Source organism: Limanda limanda, chromosome 11 (assembly GCF_963576545.1).
Source record: "Limanda limanda chromosome 11, fLimLim1.1, whole genome shotgun sequence".
NCBI classification, from domain to species: Eukaryota; Metazoa; Chordata; class Actinopteri; order Pleuronectiformes; family Pleuronectidae; genus Limanda; species Limanda limanda.
The window spans coordinates 14763736-14786317 of NC_083646.1; the positions used below are offsets into that span (position 1 = coordinate 14763736).

Sequence of the window (22582 nt, forward strand, 5' to 3'; positions counted from 1 at the left end):
GGAAATACTCAGAATAATCCAAAGAGTAGTATATAACCCTCGAATAGTATAAAAATAATTTATTTTTACCATCAACATGTAAAATCATTTTCTCTTCAGCAGTCAACAAATATGTAACCTATGAAATACCATTTAATACAAATTCCATATGATGACCTAATATGAAAAATAGAAATCAATTAATCAACATGCTGGGGTAGTGACTTGACAGGAAAGCTTATGCATTAGAGATACATTCATGCAAAATGTGTTTCATTGTCCAAAGTTATTTAACATGTTAATAAATACAACAGAGATGGGAAACAATGATCCCAACATTATAATTAAAGTCTATGAATCTGTGATTTCTTGTGTTGTCACTTGATGTCAACATCATAGATGAAGTCTTCTGGAAGCTTCTCAACAGGAATCTTCATCAGCTGTTCATCATAGTTGCGGAGTGTCCAGAGTTTCTCTAGTTCGTACACGTCCCTGGCCTCTGGCAGCATGAAGTGAACAACCATATTACCTGAGGCGAAGAGAAATGGACATCAGAATCTACAACACCATCACCAGTTAACATAACCAGTCTGAATGGGATCTTTGAGTTTTATATACCAAAGTCAATACACATCCAGTCCTCTGCATCCTTCCCTTCCGTCTTCACATTCGGATCACCATCTTTCTTCAGGAACTTGTACTAGAGGAAAACAACGTGTTGAGTTTTAAAAACAAATGCAGTTTGCACCTATGAGCATCAACAAAGAGAAAAAGAACGTTACCACTTTGATGGCATAAAGTGCCATTGCCCGGAGGTGCCTCGGGGATGTTCCAGTGACGACAATGAAGTACTCGGCATATTTGATCTGGTCTGGAACTTTAATCACGCAGATGTCCGCTGCATTTTCCTGACGCAGCAGAGACACCAGCACATCAAGAGTGAAGGACTCTGAGGGTCCTGGAGAAAACAAAGATCAAACAGTTTGTCTCACAATTATCTAGCAGTGAATGTGGCTGATCCACAACAACAGATCTCTTGTGCAGATATTCACTAATGAGGCAATGCAGCTTGACTGCGTTACCTCATCCATTAAAAGTAATAAAGGCTGCTACTGACACGTTCTCAATATCCATTATCTCATTGATTAATAACTTGTTAATTTCAAACTGAAATACAAAGTCACGATTCCTAAATATAAAATTATTAATCCAATCAGGTCAATTGACACGAATTCATCAGCATCTATTTTTAAATTTTTTGAGCAACAGCCAAAACACAAAAGCCTTTGGTGTGATTAGGCTGTAAGTTATTCTTACATTTAACATATGTCTTAACTTTAAAATGACAAAATATCATTAAAATATAACATTATTTATATGTATTGATCCACTCATCATCTCAACCAAGCACCTACCCGGGGCTCTGCTGTCACCGTGACTCTCTTGTGATTCCTCTGTAGAAACTTCAGCTTCCTTCTCTGAATCCCTGTTTTGACTCTTCACCTCTGAATAACATCTCGTGTTCAGTTGACAGGTGAACACATGAGGTCGCAGCTGACGTGAAGCTGAACTCGATGTGAAACGTCTGGTCAGACACAGACTGTGACGTGGTTCTCTGATGACGTGTCTCTGAACACATCTTTGTTCCAGTAAAACGCTTCTTCTAAACACAGACGACACCAGTTTCCTACATCCGCTGAAAACACTCATGATTGTAATCAATGAACGAGTCTGTGGAGGGCTAAGCTAAAAACAGGAAGTGATTTCAGTCCTTGGCTTTTGATTGGTTCGTGCGGCTTCTTCGTTGGTTTCTGGAGTTTGCTTGAAATAACTTAGAGCACCACCTATCGGCCACAGAGGTTACGACGTCAGAATTCAGACTGTTGATTTCAGGATCCTAAATACTGAATTTCAAAAGGCAGGATTATACAGTTAATTATGTAAAGGTTAATAATAGTGAGCACAGGGAAACTTTAAGAGGTACACTTTAAATTATGCCTTCTAGTGTCACACTGTGAACACTGTGAACACACATGATTCTGTGCAGCGAAGGTGAAAGATCCAAAAGGAGTTCAAAAGGAACAAAACACATTTTTGAGAGAAGAGACTCTTCGTTTGAATATAGTAACTGGTGAATATCTTCTCTGGGATCAACAGTCTTAATCTAACCTACTGTATCAATTCATTTCAAGCTATTAGTTTATTATATTTTGTATTAGTAATCTGAATCTGTAGTGATGTGGAAGTATATACAGCCGTGGCCAAAAGTTTTGAGAATGGCACAAGTATTGGTTTTCACAAAGTGTGCTGCTTCAGTGTTTTTAGATCTTTTTGTCAGATGTTACTATGGTATACTGAAGTATAATTACAAGCATTTCAAGTGTCAAAGGATTTTGATGACAATTACATTAAGTTTCTACAAAGAGTCAATATTTGCAGTGTTGACCCTTCTTTTTCAAGACCTCTGTAATTCGCTCTGGCATGCTTTCAATTAACTTCTGTGCCACATCCTGACTGATGGTAGCTTATTCTTGCATAATCAATGCTTGGACTTTGTCAGAATTTGTGGGTTTTTGTTTGTTCTCCCGCCTTTTGAGGATTGAACACAAATTCTGAATGGGATTAAGGTCTGGGGAATTTCCTGGTCATGGACCCAAAATTTCGATGTTTTGTTCCCCGAGCCACTTGGTTATCACTTTTGCCTTATGGCAAGGTGCTCCATCATGTTGGAAAAGGCACTGTTCGTCACCAAACTGTTCTTGGATGGTTGGGAGAAGTGGCTCTCGGAGGATGTTTTGGTACCATTCTTAATTCATGGCTGTGTTCTTTGGCAAAATTGTTAGTGAGCCCATTCCCTTGGCTGAGAAGCAACCCCACAGATGAATGGTCTCAGGATGCTTTACTGTTGGCACAACACAGGACTGATGGTAGCGCTCACCTTTTCTTCTCCGGAAAAGCTTTTTTCCAGATGCCCTAAACAATCGGTAAGGGGATTCATCAGAGAAAATGACTTTACCCAAGTCCTCAGCAGTCCAATCCCTGTACCTTTGACAGAATATCAGTCTGTCCCTGATGTTTTTCCTGGAGATAAAGGGATTCTTTGCTGCCCTTCTTGACACCAGGCCATCCTCCAAACGTCTTCGCCTCACTGTGCGTGCAGATGCAATCGCACCTGCCTGCTTCCAATCCTGAGCAACCTCTGCACTAGTGGTGCCCCGATCCTGAAGCTGGATCAACTTTAGAAGACGTTCCTGTCGCTTGCCGGACTTTCTTGGGTGCCCTGAAGCCTTCTTGCAACAATTGCACCTCTCTCCTTGAACTTCTTGATGATCAGATAAATGGTACATTTGGGTGCAATTTTACTGGCAGCAATATCCTGGCCTCTGAAGCCCTTTTTGTGCAAAACAATGATTACTGCACGTGTTTCCTTGCAGGTAACCATGGTTAACAGAGGAAGAACAATGATTTCAAGCACCCCTCTCCTTTTAAAGCTTCCAGTCTGCTATTTTGTCTGAATCAGGATGACAGAGTGATCTCCAGCTTTTTCCTAGTCGACACTCTCACCCGTGTTTACAAGAGAAGCACTGTCATGATGCAGTGGAAATGGTTTTTGGGGTATTAAGTTCATCTGATCACTCTTCATAACATTCTGGAGTATATGCAAATTGCCTTCCTATAAACTGAGGCAGCAGACTTTGTGAAAATGAATATTTGTGCCATTCTCAAAACTTTTGGCCACGGCTGTAGTAGCAGGATATAGAAACTATCCAGCACTCAAGTCTTCTGGCTGTGCTTGTGCATCCTTTTGAAATCTTATGAGATAGTAACAATCACTATGGTTGTAGAGTTTATTGTGCTAAATATCTTCTGCTGTGTAACTATCAGATTCACACTGATCTCTCCGCTGTTGCCATTGTGGGATCTATAAGGTTTCTTTGTGTTAAGGGCCTTCAGATATATCTTGTGATTTGGTGCCATACAAATAAAACTGAATTCAATTCAATCAAATCATGCACCTCATAATTGATGACAAATTAAAGATACATACTCTGTGTCAAATTTATTCTTTGTATTTATTTCTGTAGGAAAATTAATGAATGGAAAAAGCATTACAAAATCAATACCTCTGGCCCTAAAGAGCCTTAATGCATAAGATTATCTACATTATAAAATTTTGATAAACCCATATTAATTTCACCTGAGGTATAATATCATTGGTCAGTACATTGTAAGTGAAATGTCAAATTCATGAGTGTAAACAAAACAATAATGTACAGGTTTGTACATTTTGTTCCCTTTTGTGTGAACGTGAAGCGGTGATCATGTTAGCCCTCATTCATCCGCTAAGTCGGAGTCCATCATTACATTCAGTCTCAAGCCCACAGGAATATGGTCTGTAAGGCCAGCCAGCTGCGTTATAAAGGTCACCTCTTCAATTTCCTAAGAGACGAACAGAGGGCAAGGTTTTAATGATGCTTGGAGATAATTGATGTTTAAAGAGCTGACTGAATTGTAATTTAAAGGAGACAAACAATGGAGAAGAAAGAGAGGACTGCTTAGAATTAACACTGGAAACACACACGGGCCACGTACTGTTCGGCATTGTCTTGAAATGGAGTTTTCTCGAAACAGGATGTAGTCGATCCGACGTCCGATCCACGGCTGGCCGGGCTCAGGGTAAACCAGTGGCAAGCCCTCCGCAGGGACAGGTGGGGAAATGTAATGCTTTCTCACCTCTTCACTTTCCAAAGTTCTGCACAGAAACAGAGCGAAGTCAGAGCAGAGCTTTGTCTTAATAAAGTCAGTGAGGAGCCCTGTTCACATCAGAGTAGTGGGTACACGCTGTAGAAAGTGAGTTAACCTTTGTAGATTCTCTGAGGTATTTATGTCGTCCTCATACATCGTGGGCTGCTCCAGTAAAGTACCTTTGGAGGAAAATCATCATATTACCTTTAAACATCAGCATATAGTGTAGATCTGGAGCATTAACTGTCGTTTAATTGATCGAAATTCTACTTACCAATGACCCAGGGCTTCTCTTTTCCCGGCCCTGCCCTGCAAGGATCTCTGTATTCCTTAAACAGACAGTGATTCTGTTCTAGGGTGTCATCTACAAAAACAATAAAGCATTTATCAATACTAAAGAAATCTACTGAAGATGCTTTCGAGAAATATTGACAAAACAACGAAAATGGTCAGAGACACAGACACACCAGGTGAGCAGTTGTCAAAGTTGAAATCACCACAGAGCACATCAAAAACCACCTCCTCATCAGGGTCTCTGTTGGCAGCTTGAAAGTCACCGATCCACTTGGTCACCATGTTCAACTGCTCGCAGCGAATTTCACCTTCACCTGATAAAAGATCACACAGAAGCTGTCAAAAAAGTGTGTTTCCTCACGAGAAGCTGCAAACCAGTCTATTACATGAACAGACCGAATCAGGAAATTTGACTTGCCTTCTGGTGCATGAAGGTGTGTGCAGTTCATATAGCCGACCACATTCTTCTGATTCTTATTCTGACCAATTAGCAGCTGAAATGTCAAAAAACATCACTGCGTTATATTTTCACAGTGTTAAGAGTATTGCAAAATCCTGACTGATTAATATGAATTTTGCAAAACAAAAAGGACACAGGAGCCACTCATAGAGGTACCTTAGTAGAAAGGAGGCCCTTAGCAGCCAGTGCGTCTTCCCCACGGCTGTTGGGAAAGCAGTGATACTGGGCCTCGAGCACTGGGAATCGGCTGGCTAGAAACAGTCCACTGTTGAAGAACTTGAAAGAGGAACATCTGCATGGCGGCTGGCAGGCATACACACCGACGTCGTACAATATGTGTCCAAACATGGGACTTAGAGCTTGGGTGAGTTTCTTCGCAGCCCTCTTATCGAACACTTCCTCCAGGCAAAGTATGTCCAAGTTGGCTGGAAACAGTGCCGAGACCTCCCAAGGTACATCGTCCTGCTGGCGGAGACCCTGGGAGAGCAAAGCTCGAGGAGCGCTCCGGTGACCCGCTCGCTCCTGCTGGTTGTGGTTCTGGTTGGAATTGAGGAGGGGGGAGGGCGACTCGGACGAGGGCTCTTCTGTATCATCACAAGGCACACTAACCACGTTGCTGTTGGACTTTGGGATTGGAGCTTGTCCTTCATTTGAGTCTGAATGGGGATTCACGGTTTCCTGGGCCTGTCTATCTGTAGCACCGTATGTAGATGAGTTCCCCGTGGGGAAGATGCTGCCGGAGGGGCTGAGAGTGCCACAGCTGCTGGGGGAATCTACAAAGATGCGGATGTGAGGTCGACACACACCGTGCACAATGCGCTGACCAATGGTGGTCGCCCTGTGCTGAGTGTGTGCTAGGTTGTTAAAGCGAGCCAGGCTATCGGGCAAAAGACACAGGTTGGCCGTGGCGAAACCAAATGCTGCCTTTCCTACCAGCTCAAAGCCCCTGTGTGTCTCCGTCTCCGGTGAGGACGGCGTCTCCCTGTGGTAGCGAAAGGGTCTGCGGAAGGCCTGAAGAGGAGCCCAGAGCATAAAGCCCAGGAGGGCCAAGGGGGCTGTTACGAGAAAAAGAATTAAGAAGAGAATGAAGCCAAAAAAGACCTTGAGTGGGTGAAGGTAGCATTCCTTCTCCAGTCTCTGCTCTCGCTCCAAGGTGGTGGACTTGCACACGGCGACGAGGTGATCAAGAGACCAGAAACAAGGCAGGATGAATGCCCATCCCACCGCATGGAGGCCTGCGACAAGGCAGTTGGGAAAGGGAGACTCCTGCAGGGCCATGCCTCCGCACCTTCTCTAAGCTGCAAAGAGGTTGAACAATATGGGGACTTCCCGTACTAGCCTCATTCCGGTGGAAAGATTCTCCTTCATGGGCGTCCTGGACACTAAAAACAGGGGAAAAAAACAAGAGAGAAATCAAAATGTGGCTCTGTTCTTTCTTCCGTACAAACAAGTACAGCGAGGATCCTCAGGAATACCTGGCTCTCATTCAAACTCTGACTTCATGCCTGAACACGCAGTCGTGGGAAACATGAGGCAACTGACATGAATGCAGGGTAGTCAGAGGCACAGGGAGGATAAGACTGGCTTAACGGCACACTTTATAACTTTTTAATACGTAATAATCACATTTAAAGGAAGCAAAGAGGAAAAACTGTTTTTGAAATGCGTATAATCCCTCTGTCACCATCTGCACAGTGCTGCTGCCAACCACTGGCAAAATGACGAGAGAGGAAACACCACAACAACACCACTCCCTAATGGGTTTCGACATTTCTTGATTATACTATAAAGGCGTTGGGTGTATCAAAGGGAAAACCTAGTGCAAATATTTTTTTAAACTTGTCATGTTAAAGATCAATGATGAGATGTAACTCTATTGATCCTCTGTAGAGCACACAGCGGCGAAAGGAAGAAAATGTAACACGAATATAAATAGAAATACTCGGTTTTGTCATTTCAAAATGTGTGATATGAAGATAGGGATCAAGGTCCAATTATTTGTAATATACGATTAACCAAAATGTGCATTCGTTTTTTGTGGAAATTCGAATTTGAGTGTTTGACAGTCGGGTCTGTGTTGTGCAGTCTGACACTAACAATTGACTTTAGAGTGACGATAAGTGTGGATCAGTGTGTGTTTCTCCTGCAGTGATGTGAAAAGGACAGGAACCAGGAAGTTGCGATCCCGCGGGACTATGTGAAAACCCCCCCATTCAAATCAGACCACTATCAAGTACCAGCACCATGTGACCCATGCATTATTAATGAATGGAAGTGAGTGTGTGTGTGTCACTGTGTCCACTCTGCACTCGCACAGGTAGTTCAGAGGAGCGGTGGCAGCCTGTGTGCAGGTATGCTAAGCTAACAGTTTCACTTAATGATAAAGCGCACACACACACACACACACACACAGACACACACACTTTGTTCAGACCCACGTTAACGTCGGTGTGTGGCTTCAACAAGTCGCCGAGTGGCCTCAGCTCATGGCCACTGGATAATCTCACTTCACACGTATGCGAGTTATCTGGAATGGAAGCTGTCACCTGTCCCGTCGCACAGCAGCTAGCTTAGAAAACACCCGGCTAACGTGGCAGGTTGTTCGGGTCTTACCTTCGAGCCGGGGGGGAGGAGGGGGTCGGTGAGTGGAGCCAGGGCAGCTCACATTTAACATGCTACGTGTAAAACTGTAAACATGTTCCTTTAAATCAATAACAATGATGGTAAGTACACGAGAGGAACGTGAAGCCTCTCTTGAGCTCAGACGATCATCACAACATTAAGCCACGCCCTAATGGCGGTTGTCATGGAGCCGGGCCCGACTGTCACGTGACCTTACCTGAGGCGACCTGATACTAGAGCTGAACCCGCGGAGTAACAGTAGAAATAGTATCAGTGATAAAAGTACTACTGTTAGTAAAGTAGAGGTAAAGTAATACTGTAGTATTACAAAGCCTCCTGTGGCCCTGGAATGTCCTGAGTTTGGGTCAGGATGCTTCCCTGTCTACTGATATTTTGAAATGCTGCAGTTGAAGCCAAGAAGATGTTTATGAGTTGGTCTATACATGTACATGCTTATATTATTAAATGTCTCAAGAGGAAGGAGATCTCATGACCAAAGAAATGCAAATTTTACTTTACTAAAATGAAGGCAGCCAAGCTTTAATGGGCGTCAGGTATTCAAAGTATGAATTCAAGGAACTGTTCATCGCCTATCATGTCCAGAGAAAGGCTGTTGGTAGACCTGCGGCCATAGAACAAGGGTTTGTCTTGGCAGTGCAAGAGAGGAAAGAAAGTGAGTTCATCAGGGGTCTTTGGGTTTGGAGAGATTTCCGGGAATTTCTCGTTCTCTCTGTCCGTTTTGCAGGTAGCTCTGAGCCAGATCTATGTACTGCACTGTAAAACCACAAAGCCTCCTGTGGTCCTGGAAGACATGAGACAGAATCCTCTGGTCCAGCTGGAAAGCATCTCTCCCAGGATGCTGGCTGCAACAGCAACAAAATAATTCAAACTAATCAAACGTTTCTCTTTGGGCAACACTTCGATTACTTAAACTTCTCCAAATAAACATCACTCACCTTTGCCCTCAAGAGCCACCCCAGTTTGGCTAGAGTGGAGGCGTGTCTTCCTGACAGGAAGCAAACTGCCCACAAGAAATGCAGATATTACTATATACTTGTATTGTCTGAGGTCAACAGAAAATATAGTAAAAAAAATGTTCCTGTTGATCATTTAAAAAGGGTCCCCTACGCCAGTGTTCACACTGTATTATATGGAATATCAAGGCTTATACTATTTCAATTCCATACAATGCACCAAATTTGAAAAAAAAAACATTTAAAATGTTGTATATTCCTGTAACTGTATGATTGGAAGGTTTACGGATAATGATAAATGTAGCCCAGGGCTATTCATATTCAAATTGTTCCTTAATTTGATAAAATCCTGACGTTTACCATCTTATTTCTAGTATCAAGTCAAGGGATTTATTTTTCAAAATCGAAATCTCTGGAATTGTGTTCGGGAAAGAGTCTGGGTCAGGATCCTTCCCTGTCTACTGATATTTGGAAATGCTGCAGTTGAATCCAAGAAGATGTTTATGAGTTGGTCTATACATGTACATGCTATATTACTAAATGTCTCAAGTCAAAAGGAAGGGGATCTCATGACCAAAGAAATGCAAATTTTACTTTACTAAAATGAAGGCAACCAGCTATCCCACGGTTTATTTAACTCACAATAGTATTTTAAATTCATTCTTGTTCTTGTTCCAGCTGCCATCTAGTGGCAAAGAAGAACAACAACACTATCTGATGCCTCCAGATTATCTGTTGAGGCTCTGCATCATAGCTCTGAGGTCAAACGTTTTCCTTAATTACACTTCAGCTGCTCGTTCTCATGTCCCAGTTGATTGCTTTCTGACAGCGACCGTTTGCTCCAGATCCATTTTGAAGATCCCAGTCTAAGAGCAGCAGCCACAAGCTCACTCACCTCCACACCGACTGAATCATTTTTTCAAATCAAAACTGAAGTCTCTGCTAGGATGTGATTCTGACAAGATTCTTTCACTCAATACAAACGACAGTGGTCAGGGTTTGAAAAGCATCTTCATATTTAATCATGAAAAGTTTTTACCTTTACATTGGAAATAGTAGTCCCAACTCAAAGTGCATTTAGCATTTCAGCCACATCACATCACACGGCCGTTAGTGGATGGAGGTTTTTTTAGTTTGCAGCAGAGAAAGAATCAAGCTCAGTAGCTTCTGCTTCATCCAGTACACTACAACATCAGCAGTTTTCATAGGTTTTGGTTTATAGGTTAAGTATGAACATTTCCTCTTGACCCCGGACAATCTGGACACCATTTAGTAGATTTTTTCGTAAAGCTGGAATGGATGATATCATAACTGGTACTAAGGTTGCATGGAGAAAGAGCCATCGCCTGCGGATGAAGACTGTGTGATAGAGGCGAAAGCTCTGGAATAAGCAAGTAACAGGACTTTGACTTTGAGTTGTGACCATTTTGTCAATTTTCATACAGCAGAAGAAATGATTTACCAAACCAAGATGAAGTTTTGTACCACAGGACATATACCTCATAAAACCCCAAAATTACAACATATATAAAATCTATATTATCATAAAAGAAAAACATATGCACAAGGTGAAGCAAAGAAAAATCCCACTGTGATCAATGCACACTACAAGCCAAAAATAAAATGATAATGGGAATTCACTTTTATATATGAACTCAAAGCTATCGAGCCCCTCCCACTCAGCCCCCTCTTGCTCGTCCAACGATAGCCAGAATGTAGAGGAAGATGTTGATGATGTCTGTGTACAGCGTCAGAGCAGCGAAGATGTACTCCTCCGGACTCAGGGCCAGTTCCTTGTTGCCAAGCAGCAGCTGTGTGTCAACGGCCAAGAACTGCAACGGAAAAGAAATTCACAGTGGGTCATTTTCACATCGTCCCAAACAAAAGATATAGAAAAGTCAATATCTACTCTTATGCAAGTCCTGTGGTCACCATTTGAAGGGGAACTTTACCCCTTTAAAATTTGAAAACAGCAAAAATGTCTTTCCAGAAACCCAATCTTATTGTTAATTATTATAATACAGTTACAAAAACCCAGCAAATGTCCACGTATTATACTGCTTGGACGTCAGAAACATGATTAACAAGGACAATGCTCTCTTATCTCATTATTACCATTAACAGAAAATACCAGAGAAAACCGTTGGCACTTACACAGGTGAAAAGCAAAGCTCCCAGTCCAGCATACACAATGTGCAGAATCCTGTTGCGGATGAAGATGCAGAGGATGCCGAAGAAGATCAGGACGATTAAACAGACGAAGAGCACGCCGTGACAGGAAGTGAAGTCGTACTTGGTCTGCAGGAGGAAGCCAAGAGGGACATTGAGGTTACTTCCACGTCAGAGTGGGATCGATGTACATAACATACACACACGAGGCAGGGACGGCCAGATACACACCTGCAGAGAGAAGAGGACCACTGTGAAGCACACAACTGCTGTGATGCCCACTGCCATGATTACGGACTCGGTCTCGTGGAAGCTGGCGATCATTCCCACCATGTAGGACATGCTGAGGGTCAGGATGGACTGAAAGACAAGACACACGTCTGATGAGGTACAAACTCAAGAAATGAATTACTGATCATTTCCAGGTTACAACAGAGATTTGTGAGGCTGTATTTATCAAGGTTTTTTTTTTTTAGCAAGGAGGCTGTCAGTTCCTGAATCAATTCAATGATTAAAACATTAAAAAAGTTTTATAGAAATTAAATTGGGATGCTCCCTCCCCCCCCTTCTCCCTCCAGGACAAGACATTGCTGCATTTCCTGAGCTCTAACTCCTCCCCTCTTCGTTTCCTGTTCTCTGATAAAGAAAGTCTGAGCAGGCGTACCAATGCAACCAGGTTCCAAGGGTGTCTCCGGCGAACGCTTCCACAGCAGCTGATCACACAAACAGACACAAAGAACACGGCGTAGGACACCATGTAGGTCCAGGTGTTCACCAGGACGAACATCTTGACTTCATCCACAAAGGTGAAGACTGCCACAAAGGCAAACGTCACCATCAGCTGAGCAGTTAACACCAAGAAAACCTAGAGGGAAGAGGGAATTAATAGGCAGCAGACACACATGGCATTCCCTACAATCAAAGTGTATCTCAAGTTGCATCAGTGATTAATATCAACTCCGCCATGAAGGTCTGATGTTTGTCAGGAGGATACGTCAAAATATTGCAACGAAATACAGTGGAAAGTATGGCGACTTGTGAAATATGATCTTTATGCAAATTCTGGGAATTAAACAAAGTTAGAGGATCTTGTGATTGTGATGCATTTTCGATTTAATTCAATGTCTGGATGCAAAAAAAACCCATCTCAATTTCTTTTTAGTTAAATATTAAATTGAAGGATTTTGCAGCATTGGCCGGATATAAAGTAACATTCTCTGTCACTGTATATATGTAATACACTCGGTGTCCTTACCTTTCGAATGAAAGCTCGTCTTATGGTTTTGTTGTCTAATCCAAAATCAAAGTCATTATTCTCGTGGAAGGGGGGCGGCTCGTCCTGGTTGGGGAAATCATCATCTGAAAAGGCACCAAGCAGAAACACCAATTTGATTCAAATAATTCTGCGAACCTAATTCTGAGTTAAAAAACAAAAACAATGTTAGAAATACTAACTGTCAAAGTTTGCAATGAAGCCCTGGTCTGGTGGAGAATATGGCAAAGATGATGGTTTGCCCTCGCCTGGTGGAGGATACGGCAAAGATGAAGGATTGCCCTGGCCTGGTGGAGGATACGGCAAAGATGAAGGATTGCCCTGGCCTGGTGGAGGATACGGCAAAGATGAAGGATTGCCTTGGCCTGGTGGAGCGTATGGCGAAAAGGAATCATTGAAGCCATATCCCATGCCGCCTTGGGGGTTTTGGGCCGCCCCAAAACCCCCAACCATGCCTGGTCCAAAGGCAGTCGGTGGAGGGAAAGGCAGGCCGCCAGGAGCAGGGCCCCCGAACACGATAGGTCCGGCCATGTTCATGTCAAACGCAGCAGGGTGAGCAGGCGGCCCCGGGGTATAGGGTGGACAGGGATCCATTTGCAGGGGGGTGTATTCGATCTTGTCGGACGACATCTCTGGCTTGGATCAGGATCAGGACGATTGGTATAGCTCTGAAAAACATACAAGATGCATGAGAGGTTGTCAGAGGGAAATAAGGTGTTAGAAGCTCATGGGGGGTCACATAAGGACACAGCCCAATCCCAAGGAATCAACAGTGACTGGCTTCCTGATGCATGTGTTTATAATGTCCAGTCACCAAGCTGGAGCTGGAATGAAGGTTTGAAACCCACCGACTCCACTTATCACGATTGTTTTCAATGCAGACAATTTGCCTCGTCACAGCCGGAAAGATCCGTTTTTTTCCCTAATCAATTCAATTACTGTATTCAAATTGATTTTAAATCATCCTGTGACGCCATGTCCTCGGTGGAAAGGGCCTGTTTGATTCCACCAGGGAGGAAGTGCAGAGGGTTTTCATGTTGATTTCTTCCTCCCTTTATCTGAGCCTGCTCTCATCCCTCACCACCCCTCCACCTCCACTGTGTGATGAAGGATGCTTCCCCTGACCCCATCTTTAGCTTCGTGCTAAACGAGGACAGCTTCATGCTAATGGCCGTTTAGAAGTCAAACGATGAGCTGCACTCATTTCCCTGAGGAGAACCAGCGACTGGATTTAGGCCACAAATTCCACTTTTAGCCAAAGAAACGGACGTTTAGCCCAAAATAACCCACATTCACCTGGGTCTCCTGAGCTAAATGAACAGCAGCGACGAATAACCAGACAAAGAAAAGGAAACCAGGCTCATTTTAACGTCACAACACAAGATGCTAACAACAACGTTAGCTCAGAGAAAACGCGACAAAAAAACCCCAACAACGTGAGCACAGCTGGATTCTGTGAGTGCTACTCACGGTCCTGACGGTCACAGGTTCGATCCCGGGTGGCTCTCTGGCTAATATCCGCTGTGTTTTCCTCTCACCCTTTGATGCACATGTGTGTTATGCTTTCACCTGACGGTTCACACCGACTGCCAGGAAATAGACGGCCCCCCTCTCTCCCCCCCACGGTCACCGCCCCCAAGGCTGCGGAATGTCACGTCGCGTTCAGGTCGCACCGGACAGACGGGAACGACCCGAGAGAATTCACCACACATGACAACTATTTACGGTTTTGTGGGAGTAGTTTGGTCGTGTAAGATTTAATATATTTACTTAACAACAAAAACAGCTCTATTTCGACTTGTGTTTTCTTAGACCACAGTGAGATACGGACGTTTGACTGTTTGAGGCATTAGTGTTTGATTAAGAGGAAATTATATGTTTTTCAGCCTTAATTTATAGATATTGGAGCTTTAATTAATTTCAAGGTCCCACATCATGTTTATGACGGGGATATTGACATGGACTCATCTTTTGGAATGGTTGGAAACCCATAAGTACAGCGACTCCGGCAGCACTTGAACGCAGCACTCTTACTTGCTGAACGCGTATCTTAAAGCTATTTGCGTAAATGTGAGACAGAAATTCACATTCACCAACACTAACAGACTGACCAGGAAGAATAGTGAGTTAATTCAATGGCTTCGTTTTAAATCAAGTGCATCAACGCTATCGTCGTAGTTTTAGGATTCATTTGAATGATCAGCAGTTGTAACATTTTACATTACAACAGAAATCAAACACAAAGTGACTGTGTGTCAAAGCATTGAACCACATTCAGCTGGAGAAACGGCAGAACAATGTCTGAATGTCTCTAGCTTGTTTTGGGGGATTTTCACAGTTGGGTGTTAAACAATGATTTGTTTTTGCTAGCTTGTAGAAGAAATAATTTTTCTAAAATATCTTAATAGTACTTTCTCTACACAAATGTTTTTTTAAGAACCACCCCACGAAATATTTTTGGAAGAATTTAGATTCTTTAAAACTGATAAAAACTGGAAAAGCAATGATATTATATGAATATTTGTAGTAGCCTATTATAATTTATTCGGTCCTAGGACAAAAGATTAATTACACATTTTCTCTTCTATCTATCATTTTTTAATGGAATTTTACTTTTGAAGCGTCTCACTTGTGATTTTTATGTTTATGCATATGTATGTTTATTTAAATCAAATTTACCTGATATAATATTGTTTTTTATATTGTCTTTGTCTTTGATTCGTATTTTGCAAAGAAAAATCAGCTGTGGACAGTTCACATACGAAATCCAGGTTTATTCTTCATCAGTCGTTGCACCAAACTATCTACGCTACATTCTACATTTTATTCTTTTGTATTGTATTTTATTGTATTCAAATATACCGGCTGCTATGATGACTTAATTTATCTTCGGGGATGAATAAAGTAATCTATCTCTCTATCTATCAGTCAAATATGCAAAACAGAAATTACACTGTCTGGTCAAACTTTGAGAAAATTAAATGACCAAGCGCACGTCTCTGCATTGCATGTGTTTTGCGCACTGTGGCAAGGATAAACAATTCACTTCCTGCGTCTGTCATGCACCGCTGGACCACGCTCACTAATCACGCATTACGGTCCACCCAGTCAAGTTATATCTATATCGAATTTAGTTTTAAAACGAGGCTTACCTCCTCTTGGCAGTAGGAGGTGCTATCACTATCACTACACTAGACTCATAGATCTGGTCAAAAACATTCTTTTATCTCTTCAGATCGTGTAAATATTTCATCATTGTATCCAAGACATCAAAGGATTTTAACATCACTGACACTGTGACATTAAAGCAAACTGACAACAAAGAATTAATAATACAACTTTCAAAATAAACTTTTCCGTCCCTGTAGTTATGCTCCTTCACAGTATGGGGTGCTGCAGCCTCCTCAGCACCCCCACCTCCAGCGTCCTTGGCCACAGCTCTGGGCGACAGTCACCAAACAGCATCTGTTAGACTGGACCTACAGACCCTGCAGCTGTCTGTCTTTCTTCTCCTCTGTTGTTCTGCAGGTCACATTACACAGGTTTCCTCACAGCTGTACAGTAACATGAGCCGTACCAACTGTGGTGAGCGATTGCAACAGGTGAATGAGACGTGGAATCGGATCTTAGGGTCTCTCAACCAGCAGAGGGCTGAGATAGGGTTTATGACTTATACTGCAGCCAGCCAGCAGGGGGCTATTGAGATGCTTTGGCTTCACTTTTGAGAGCCGTCATTTCGTCCATTTCCATGTACAGTTTATGTTTCTGCTCGACAAATGTAATTTTAGCATTTACGTGTAAAGTTATCAATATCTAAGGGTTTCCGATGGTGGTGTATCGAGGGACCTCTCATACTTAATAGTGGGAGGCTGGATTCATGTACCACAAACATCTGCATTGTTTTTTTAATGTTGTGTAATCCATTATTAGTTGGTCCGAAGATTTGTGTGTCCTGAGATAAAGGACTCAACTCCTTGCCAGTAGAGTGTCTATCTTTGTTTTGAAATACAGGAATCACGTTATTTTTGCTGACAATAGTCAATAAAAATCAGCTTATGTGACAGTCACATAGGTACAGTTCAAATTGTCGTGGGACTAAATACGACTCATCTGCTGCCTCAGTATACACAGATAGCTCATAACAGAACATTAGAGGATGTTAACTCTATATGAAAACTAGTATACATGCTTTGTATACATTTACCATCTGCTACTGTTCTGTATTCATTTCCACATTGTTACCATCATAGAACGTCCAATAAAAACACAGTTGAAGGTAGATTACCTTTTATTTCACAAATTAAATGTTTGCATTCGTTTTGAGTCATGCATTACAAATTACAAGGTGCAACAGGTGAAGCCCTTGTGTGAGAAGACATTTAATGTCAAAAGACATCAAATGTAAATGAAGAACAAGACATTTAAAAAGTCGACAGCCGTCACACTGTCCTTTATCAAACTGGTCAAGTATAAAAAGCGACATTAAAGAATTAAGGATATATTTTAGACAACATTAAATCGACAGGAATCAGGAAAAAATCTTTGGAGTTATTGCTACGTTTCCACACATATTTTGTTCTTTATACACAGTATAGCACAAAGTGAAGCCAAGTTCAAACATTCTTCTTCACATGTGCGCTTGATCATGAGAAATGCAGCAGCACGTGTGGGACATGTTCTACAGGAGGCTTTATACTAATACACAAATAATAAAGGGTTTATTTTTACTGAAAGGCTCCATAATAAATACATAAATAGCATAATTTAAAAGGCACGTGATGAAATCGTTTTTTTTTTCCATTTTCAAGATGAAAGATTCACATTCAACAATGTTTCTTCCCTTCTGCTGAGTTTAGTTGAGGTGCAATTTGAAGGGAAGAAAAGTGAGTGCTTTTTACTGCAGCATTTTGTCATATGTACTATCAAGAAAACACATTTCAGAAGGAACTAGTCGAGGATGTCTAATCTATCTCACTCCAAACAATTATTACAAAAGAGAAAATCCTAAGAAAATAGCTCTATCAATGTCTGCATAGCTTTACCAAACAGAAATACTGGTCCAAAACTATGAAATACTGAAAACTGCATGATGATGTAACACATATTTTTTCTAATGTGTGAGTGTGTGTTTGTTTTAACTGGGGAGGAAACCTGATTATAAGACATAAATGTTATTGTGAATTTTATGCAAATTCCACTTAAATATATAAATATACACAAGTGGTTGACATGAGGTACAGAGAGTGTGCTTCAATTAACATTAAACATTATTTAGCTACTGAATAAATATTAAATATTCATATCTATATTCAATAGTGGCAAAATACTGTTGCTGCCTGAATAAATTATACAGTAATTTCTCATCTGTCTCCACGTTTTTGGTGATTTTCTTCAGGCTCTTTGGTAGAAGGATTGATAAGATAAAACCTGGGACTGACAACCATCATTCAGCTTCTACTGTTTTCCCTCTGTGACCTTTGACCTCCTTATATGGAGTGGACCACCCCTGCTTTCCTCCTGTCAGGTAGTTTTCATGTTTTACTGCATGCGGTCTGTCTGCAGCTGCTGGGGTTGGTACTGGCTGAAGGCCGCAGCCGCAGCAGCAGCTCCTGGGGTGGCAGCGGCGGCGAGCGGCTGTTGCATCGCGTATCCGTACCCTGCTGAGGTCATGTAGCTTGTTGGTGCTGGTGAGGCCGCATACGGATACTGCTCATAGGCAGCTGCAGCGGCGGCAGCGGTGGCAGCAGCCGCAGAGTACTGAGCGTATGTCGCTCCGGTATAGTCAAGGTACGGGGAAGTGGCGGCAGCAGCAGCTGTCGCTGAAGCAGCCGAGGATTGGACATGAGGGATCATCATACTGGGCTGGACAAAGGCCTGAGGATACACGTAGTGAGCAGGGATCCTGAGGGACACAAAGACACACAGGGTCAGAGCAGAAACACAGCCGCTCATCTGTCCAACGCTGAAACTAAATTCTGGAAAACTGAAAAGCAGGCGCCACAAATACGTCAATCCAGTCCTCAGAACACAGCAAATCCATTCATTAACAACTGAAAAACCCTGGCTAGAAATGAAAAGTTAAGGAAGCAGCAAAACCACAACAGAAACTCAAGCGCAGCTTTTAATTTGAATAAAGCACCGGACTCTGAAACTCAGTGAGGCATTAAAGAGAAGGCACAGCCCAGGTCTGCACCCAGTGGTTCACTGAAAACTGGATGTGACAAAATGCGAGCTCATCGCACAACACCACAACATATCAAGATAAGAAGTGAACAGTATTCTGTCCACGCACTGCCACACCAACACCACACATACAGGCATGCCCACACATGTTAATAGATCCTTTAACACAAACTGATATGATATCCGTGTCTAAATAAATTATTTAGAGCAATGCTGTGGGTGTAGCTGCTGAGTTAACCAAACAGCCAAACAGTATCCCAACAAGTGGGTGGTTGGTTATTAGTTTGTGCAGAAGCCTTGTTGTTGTGGCTGATTTAAAAAGAAATGAATTTAAATGTTTTAAAATGAGAAAATAGTGTTCTAAGAGTATGAGATTTCCATTGGAAGAGTAATATTCTGAATATAGAGCAGGGTATAAATGGAAAAGTACAAGCCTGGGTATCTGGGTAAATTTGGTCCCACTTTAAACTTGTTAAATTCCCCCCTCAGTAAAATATACTGAGGAGCAGGTGTGAAACTGTTATATCTGTCCTCACACGAGCGCCCCCCCTCCCCCTCTTACTGACATACACCCCCACACAAACAGACACACCAGCTTGACTGACAAGGGAGGCTGGTAGCATGCTATTTTCTGCTCCCCTTGTCATGTCCAAAGGACAAGCTGATCTCTTCCTTCACAAACACATGGCAGGGAACTGGTCACTGTAATGGCCGCCCGCAGCGCTCTCCTGTCTCAATGACTCCCCCGATCGTGTTTAATGTCAGATTGGAGGCTGTTCAAGAAGTGGGACGTATGATCCACGGCTGTTAATAAAAGGTAAAGGTCTTTGTACTGAAGCTGCATACTGATAGTAGGAAACATTTTTTGTTCATCAATACAATCACATACATACTTAGGAATTTGTCACTATGGGGGGGAAACGTGCCGTTAGGTGTTCTCGGATATTTGTCCTTGTTTAAATATCAGAGTTTCAACAAGGGCACATGAGCAGCTGACCGGGGTCTATTGAAAGAGCAGGGGCGAGTTCACAGCTAAATAAAGATGCTTTGTAAATCACCAGGACACATGGGTAATCCCCAGCACATAACCAAAAGGCTCCACGGGCACATGGCACGCTCCACCTGTTGTGCACGGCCGAGCGGCCCCGTCGGTGCCATACATTATTAACAGCGCTGCCGAGTGACTCCTGTTTTCCATCTGAATCTGAGAGGCCGTGGAGATCGCTGTGGCCGACAGCTGCTGCCTGAGAGGCCGGCTGAGACACAGCAGACAACTTGTCTGTATGGACTTTTTTTTGTAAAGCTAAATAATACTTTACATATGTTTAACATTTAAAATTGCTTAATACAAAGTGTGATCTGGCTTTAAAGTGGGACATTTAACATTCTATTTGCTTCGCTGGAGTGATAAGAAAAATGAATGTGTGTGTTTCATGTCCCTGTAAATTTAAGCTACAAGTGAGAGCAGTGGGTTAATAAAAGAAAACAAAAACACAGCATCATGGGTAAGAAAACAGAAAAACAACTCCCACATGCAGGCCAGTGTTGGTTTTGTTGAAAGGGATCAAGTTTTTTTTTTGGAGGAAATTACAAACACACCGAGTGATCGTCAGCCCCTTTGTGACAACAAAACACAATCAAATGATGTTAACTAAAATAAACAAAATGGGGAGGAGGAAACAAAAAAAAACAGGCTAAAGCACAAATCAAATCTTTCAAAAAAAGGGAAAAAAGAATCAACACCACATCGCAGAGTTACACGACTCCCTATCAAAACTCACAAAGTCCGCACAAAAAAACAAAAAACTCCTGCACCCCACTGCAAGTAGGAATGAGCACACAGTTAAGCTGAACACCACATCATACTGAACACAAGGCACACACCAGTCTATGTTCTATGGAAAACTGAAAAACAACAACAGCAGAAGAACTTCCATGCATCTAGTCACCATTTCGGTTCGTTTCTGCATGTTTACAGGTAACACTTTAGCGCTCTGCCCAATGCAGACTCAGCTATTCCTCAAACCATCCTGTGCCCCTCATCAGCTATTTTAACCGTTAGCGAGCCTGTCAGATCAGAGAGAGATGGACAACATGAAGTCAAGTCCTGTGAGTGGGCTGAGGACAAAACAAAAAGGTTCCTTCACAGTCAACACCAAGCAGAGGAGCACACGTCAACACTCACATGTCCTCATTCAGCATTAAGAAGGTGGAGGCAGTGATGAATAAATGTTTACAACAGTAACAAACATACATTTATATATATACAAGGTCATGAAAGACATGACAAAGGTTTTCTAGCATTTTGCACAGAAGATGTTGTGAGAGAGGTGGATGTTCTGCAGGTGAACTCACCCATACGGTCTTTGGATGAACGCCGGGTGGATCTGGGGCATACCAAATGCAAAGCCTGGAACAAAAACACACATTTGTTTTGTTTTAAAATTTAAAATCGTCAAATTTATTTTAATGCAGTGGAGAGGACTTTCAAGAGAAGGAGACTTTTCCTTTTTATAAAACTACACGTCCTCTCCAAGAAAACAAAAAACGTCACCAAAGATGTCCGTCACCAAAGAAGCTTGTATTCTCCGAATATCAAGATGATCTTCTTACTCTAAGTTGTACTTGTGTCTACTTTTATTTATGTTTCCACCTGTGTCTGTTTGTTTGTTGGTTTGATTGTAACCAAGATTACACAAAAACTGCTAAACCGATTATCAAGAGACTTGGTGGAGGGAAGAATCCATTCAATTCAGGTCAGAGTCCAGGAATCTTCCTTTCACCTTTTCATCGTTTTTTCTCTGTTTTCCACAGAAATAATTCATGGATCTTGTTTAAACATTTTTAAGGGACTGATTCCTATGCATGTGTGAAATTTGTTGGAGCTCCAGTGAATGTAAGGGGACTGTTGGGCCTTGGCAGTGGTTCTAGTTTCATCTGAGCAGTGATATCAGTGTGTGTGTGTGTGTGTGTGTGTGTGTGTGTGTGTGTGTGTGTGTGAGAGAGACCCTCACCTGGCTGTATGACCCGGGGCTTGGCTCCCAGGTAGGCCAGGTTCACATTGGCTTTCCTCCCGTCTATGATGGGGTTGGGGTCCTTGCAGGCTCGGTCAGCGGAGGTCCGGTCTGCCATGGTCACCTACAGGGAAAACAACATGGGGGGGGTTTCAACATGGTTGGTGGGCTTCTTACTGCACAAGTTTGGCCACAGGGATGAAACAGAGAACATGTGCTGTCATGTAGAGTCTGCCACACTGACAACAACACTTAACCCTCACAGAGCAGACTCACACTTCAGTCGCTGGCTGCAGACTGTCGATCAAGCAACTTTTAAAACAAAACTCCAGCTCGTTCACTTACGAATCCATAGCCCCTGGACTTGCCGGTCTGCCGGTCAGTGATGACCACCGCCTCCTCGATGTCCCCGAACACCTCGAAGTACTTCCTGAGGCTGGAGTCCGTGGTGTGGTACGGGAGCCCCCCCACGAAGATCTTGGTGTAGGTGGTGTCTTTCTGAGCGGAGTGCATCGTGCGAGAGAGGAGTGAGTTCCTGGAGCTTTTGCAGGTGAGATGAAGGGGAAGAGAGAAGGAGGCGAGAGGAGCAGCAGTCAGGGAGCGAGTGTGCGGAGCGGACAGGCGGATCCCCGGTAATGTGACGGTGCAGGAGGAGGAGGAGGAAGAGGAAGAGGAGAAGGACACCTGTTGTCAGAATGAGACTCAGACACTTGACTCCACCCAGACGCAGCCAAGCCACTGTCACACAGCTGCTCAAACAGGGGTCTCTCTCTCTCTCTCTCTCTCTCTCTCTCTCTCTCTCTCTCTCTCTCTCTCTCTCTCTCTCTCTCTCTCTCTCTCTCTCTCTCTCTCTCTCTCTCTCTCTCTC

At 42.8% G+C, this 22582-nt stretch overlaps 4 protein-coding genes across 5 annotated transcripts; all 4 read right to left on the reverse strand.

Moving 5' to 3' along the window:
* Positions 1-97: 97 nt before the first annotated feature.
* On the reverse strand, positions 98-1738 carry malsu1 (mitochondrial assembly of ribosomal large subunit 1). The gene is made up of 4 exons (XM_061081669.1): positions 1395-1738; positions 762-937; positions 598-679; positions 98-508 (listed from the first exon to the last, which is right to left on the reverse strand). Exons 1-4 carry the CDS (start codon positions 1687-1689, stop codon positions 357-359), a joined length of 705 nt encoding a protein of 234 aa, XP_060937652.1. The 5' UTR covers positions 1690-1738; the 3' UTR covers positions 98-356.
* Positions 1739-4069: 2331 nt separating this feature from the next.
* On the reverse strand, positions 4070-8243 carry smpd5 (sphingomyelin phosphodiesterase 5). Of its 2 annotated transcripts, none has more exons than XM_061081366.1 (8): positions 8093-8243; positions 5636-6861; positions 5438-5513; positions 5193-5333; positions 5000-5089; positions 4841-4904; positions 4573-4732; positions 4070-4419 (listed from the first exon to the last, which is right to left on the reverse strand). In XM_061081366.1, the coding sequence occupies exons 2-8, from the start codon at positions 6755-6757 to the stop codon at positions 4312-4314; spliced, it is 1761 nt and encodes a 586-aa protein (XP_060937349.1). In that variant the 5' UTR covers positions 6758-6861; positions 8093-8243; the 3' UTR covers positions 4070-4311. The 2 variants fall into 2 exon arrangements, with proteins under 2 accessions (XP_060937349.1, XP_060937350.1); XM_061081367.1 differs by lacking the exon at positions 8093-8243 and adding an exon at positions 8026-8069.
* Positions 8244-10073: 1830 nt separating this feature from the next.
* Positions 10074-14114, reverse strand: grinab (glutamate receptor, ionotropic, N-methyl D-aspartate-associated protein 1b (glutamate binding)). The gene is made up of 7 exons (XM_061080544.1): positions 13988-14114; positions 12700-13185; positions 12500-12603; positions 11909-12109; positions 11476-11604; positions 11230-11373; positions 10074-10907 (listed from the first exon to the last, which is right to left on the reverse strand). The coding sequence occupies exons 2-7, from the start codon at positions 13145-13147 to the stop codon at positions 10755-10757; spliced, it is 1179 nt and encodes a 392-aa protein (XP_060936527.1). The 5' UTR covers positions 13148-13185; positions 13988-14114; the 3' UTR covers positions 10074-10754.
* A 3941-nt stretch (positions 14115-18055) lies between these two features.
* On the reverse strand, positions 18056-22230 carry LOC133014513 (RNA-binding protein 24-like). Its single transcript, XM_061081775.1, has 4 exons — positions 22060-22230; positions 21715-21838; positions 21056-21110; positions 18056-18419 (listed from the first exon to the last, which is right to left on the reverse strand). The coding sequence occupies exons 1-4, from the start codon at positions 22225-22227 to the stop codon at positions 18056-18058; spliced, it is 711 nt and encodes a 236-aa protein (XP_060937758.1). The 5' UTR covers positions 22228-22230.
* Between the last annotated feature and the right edge of the window lie 352 nt (positions 22231-22582).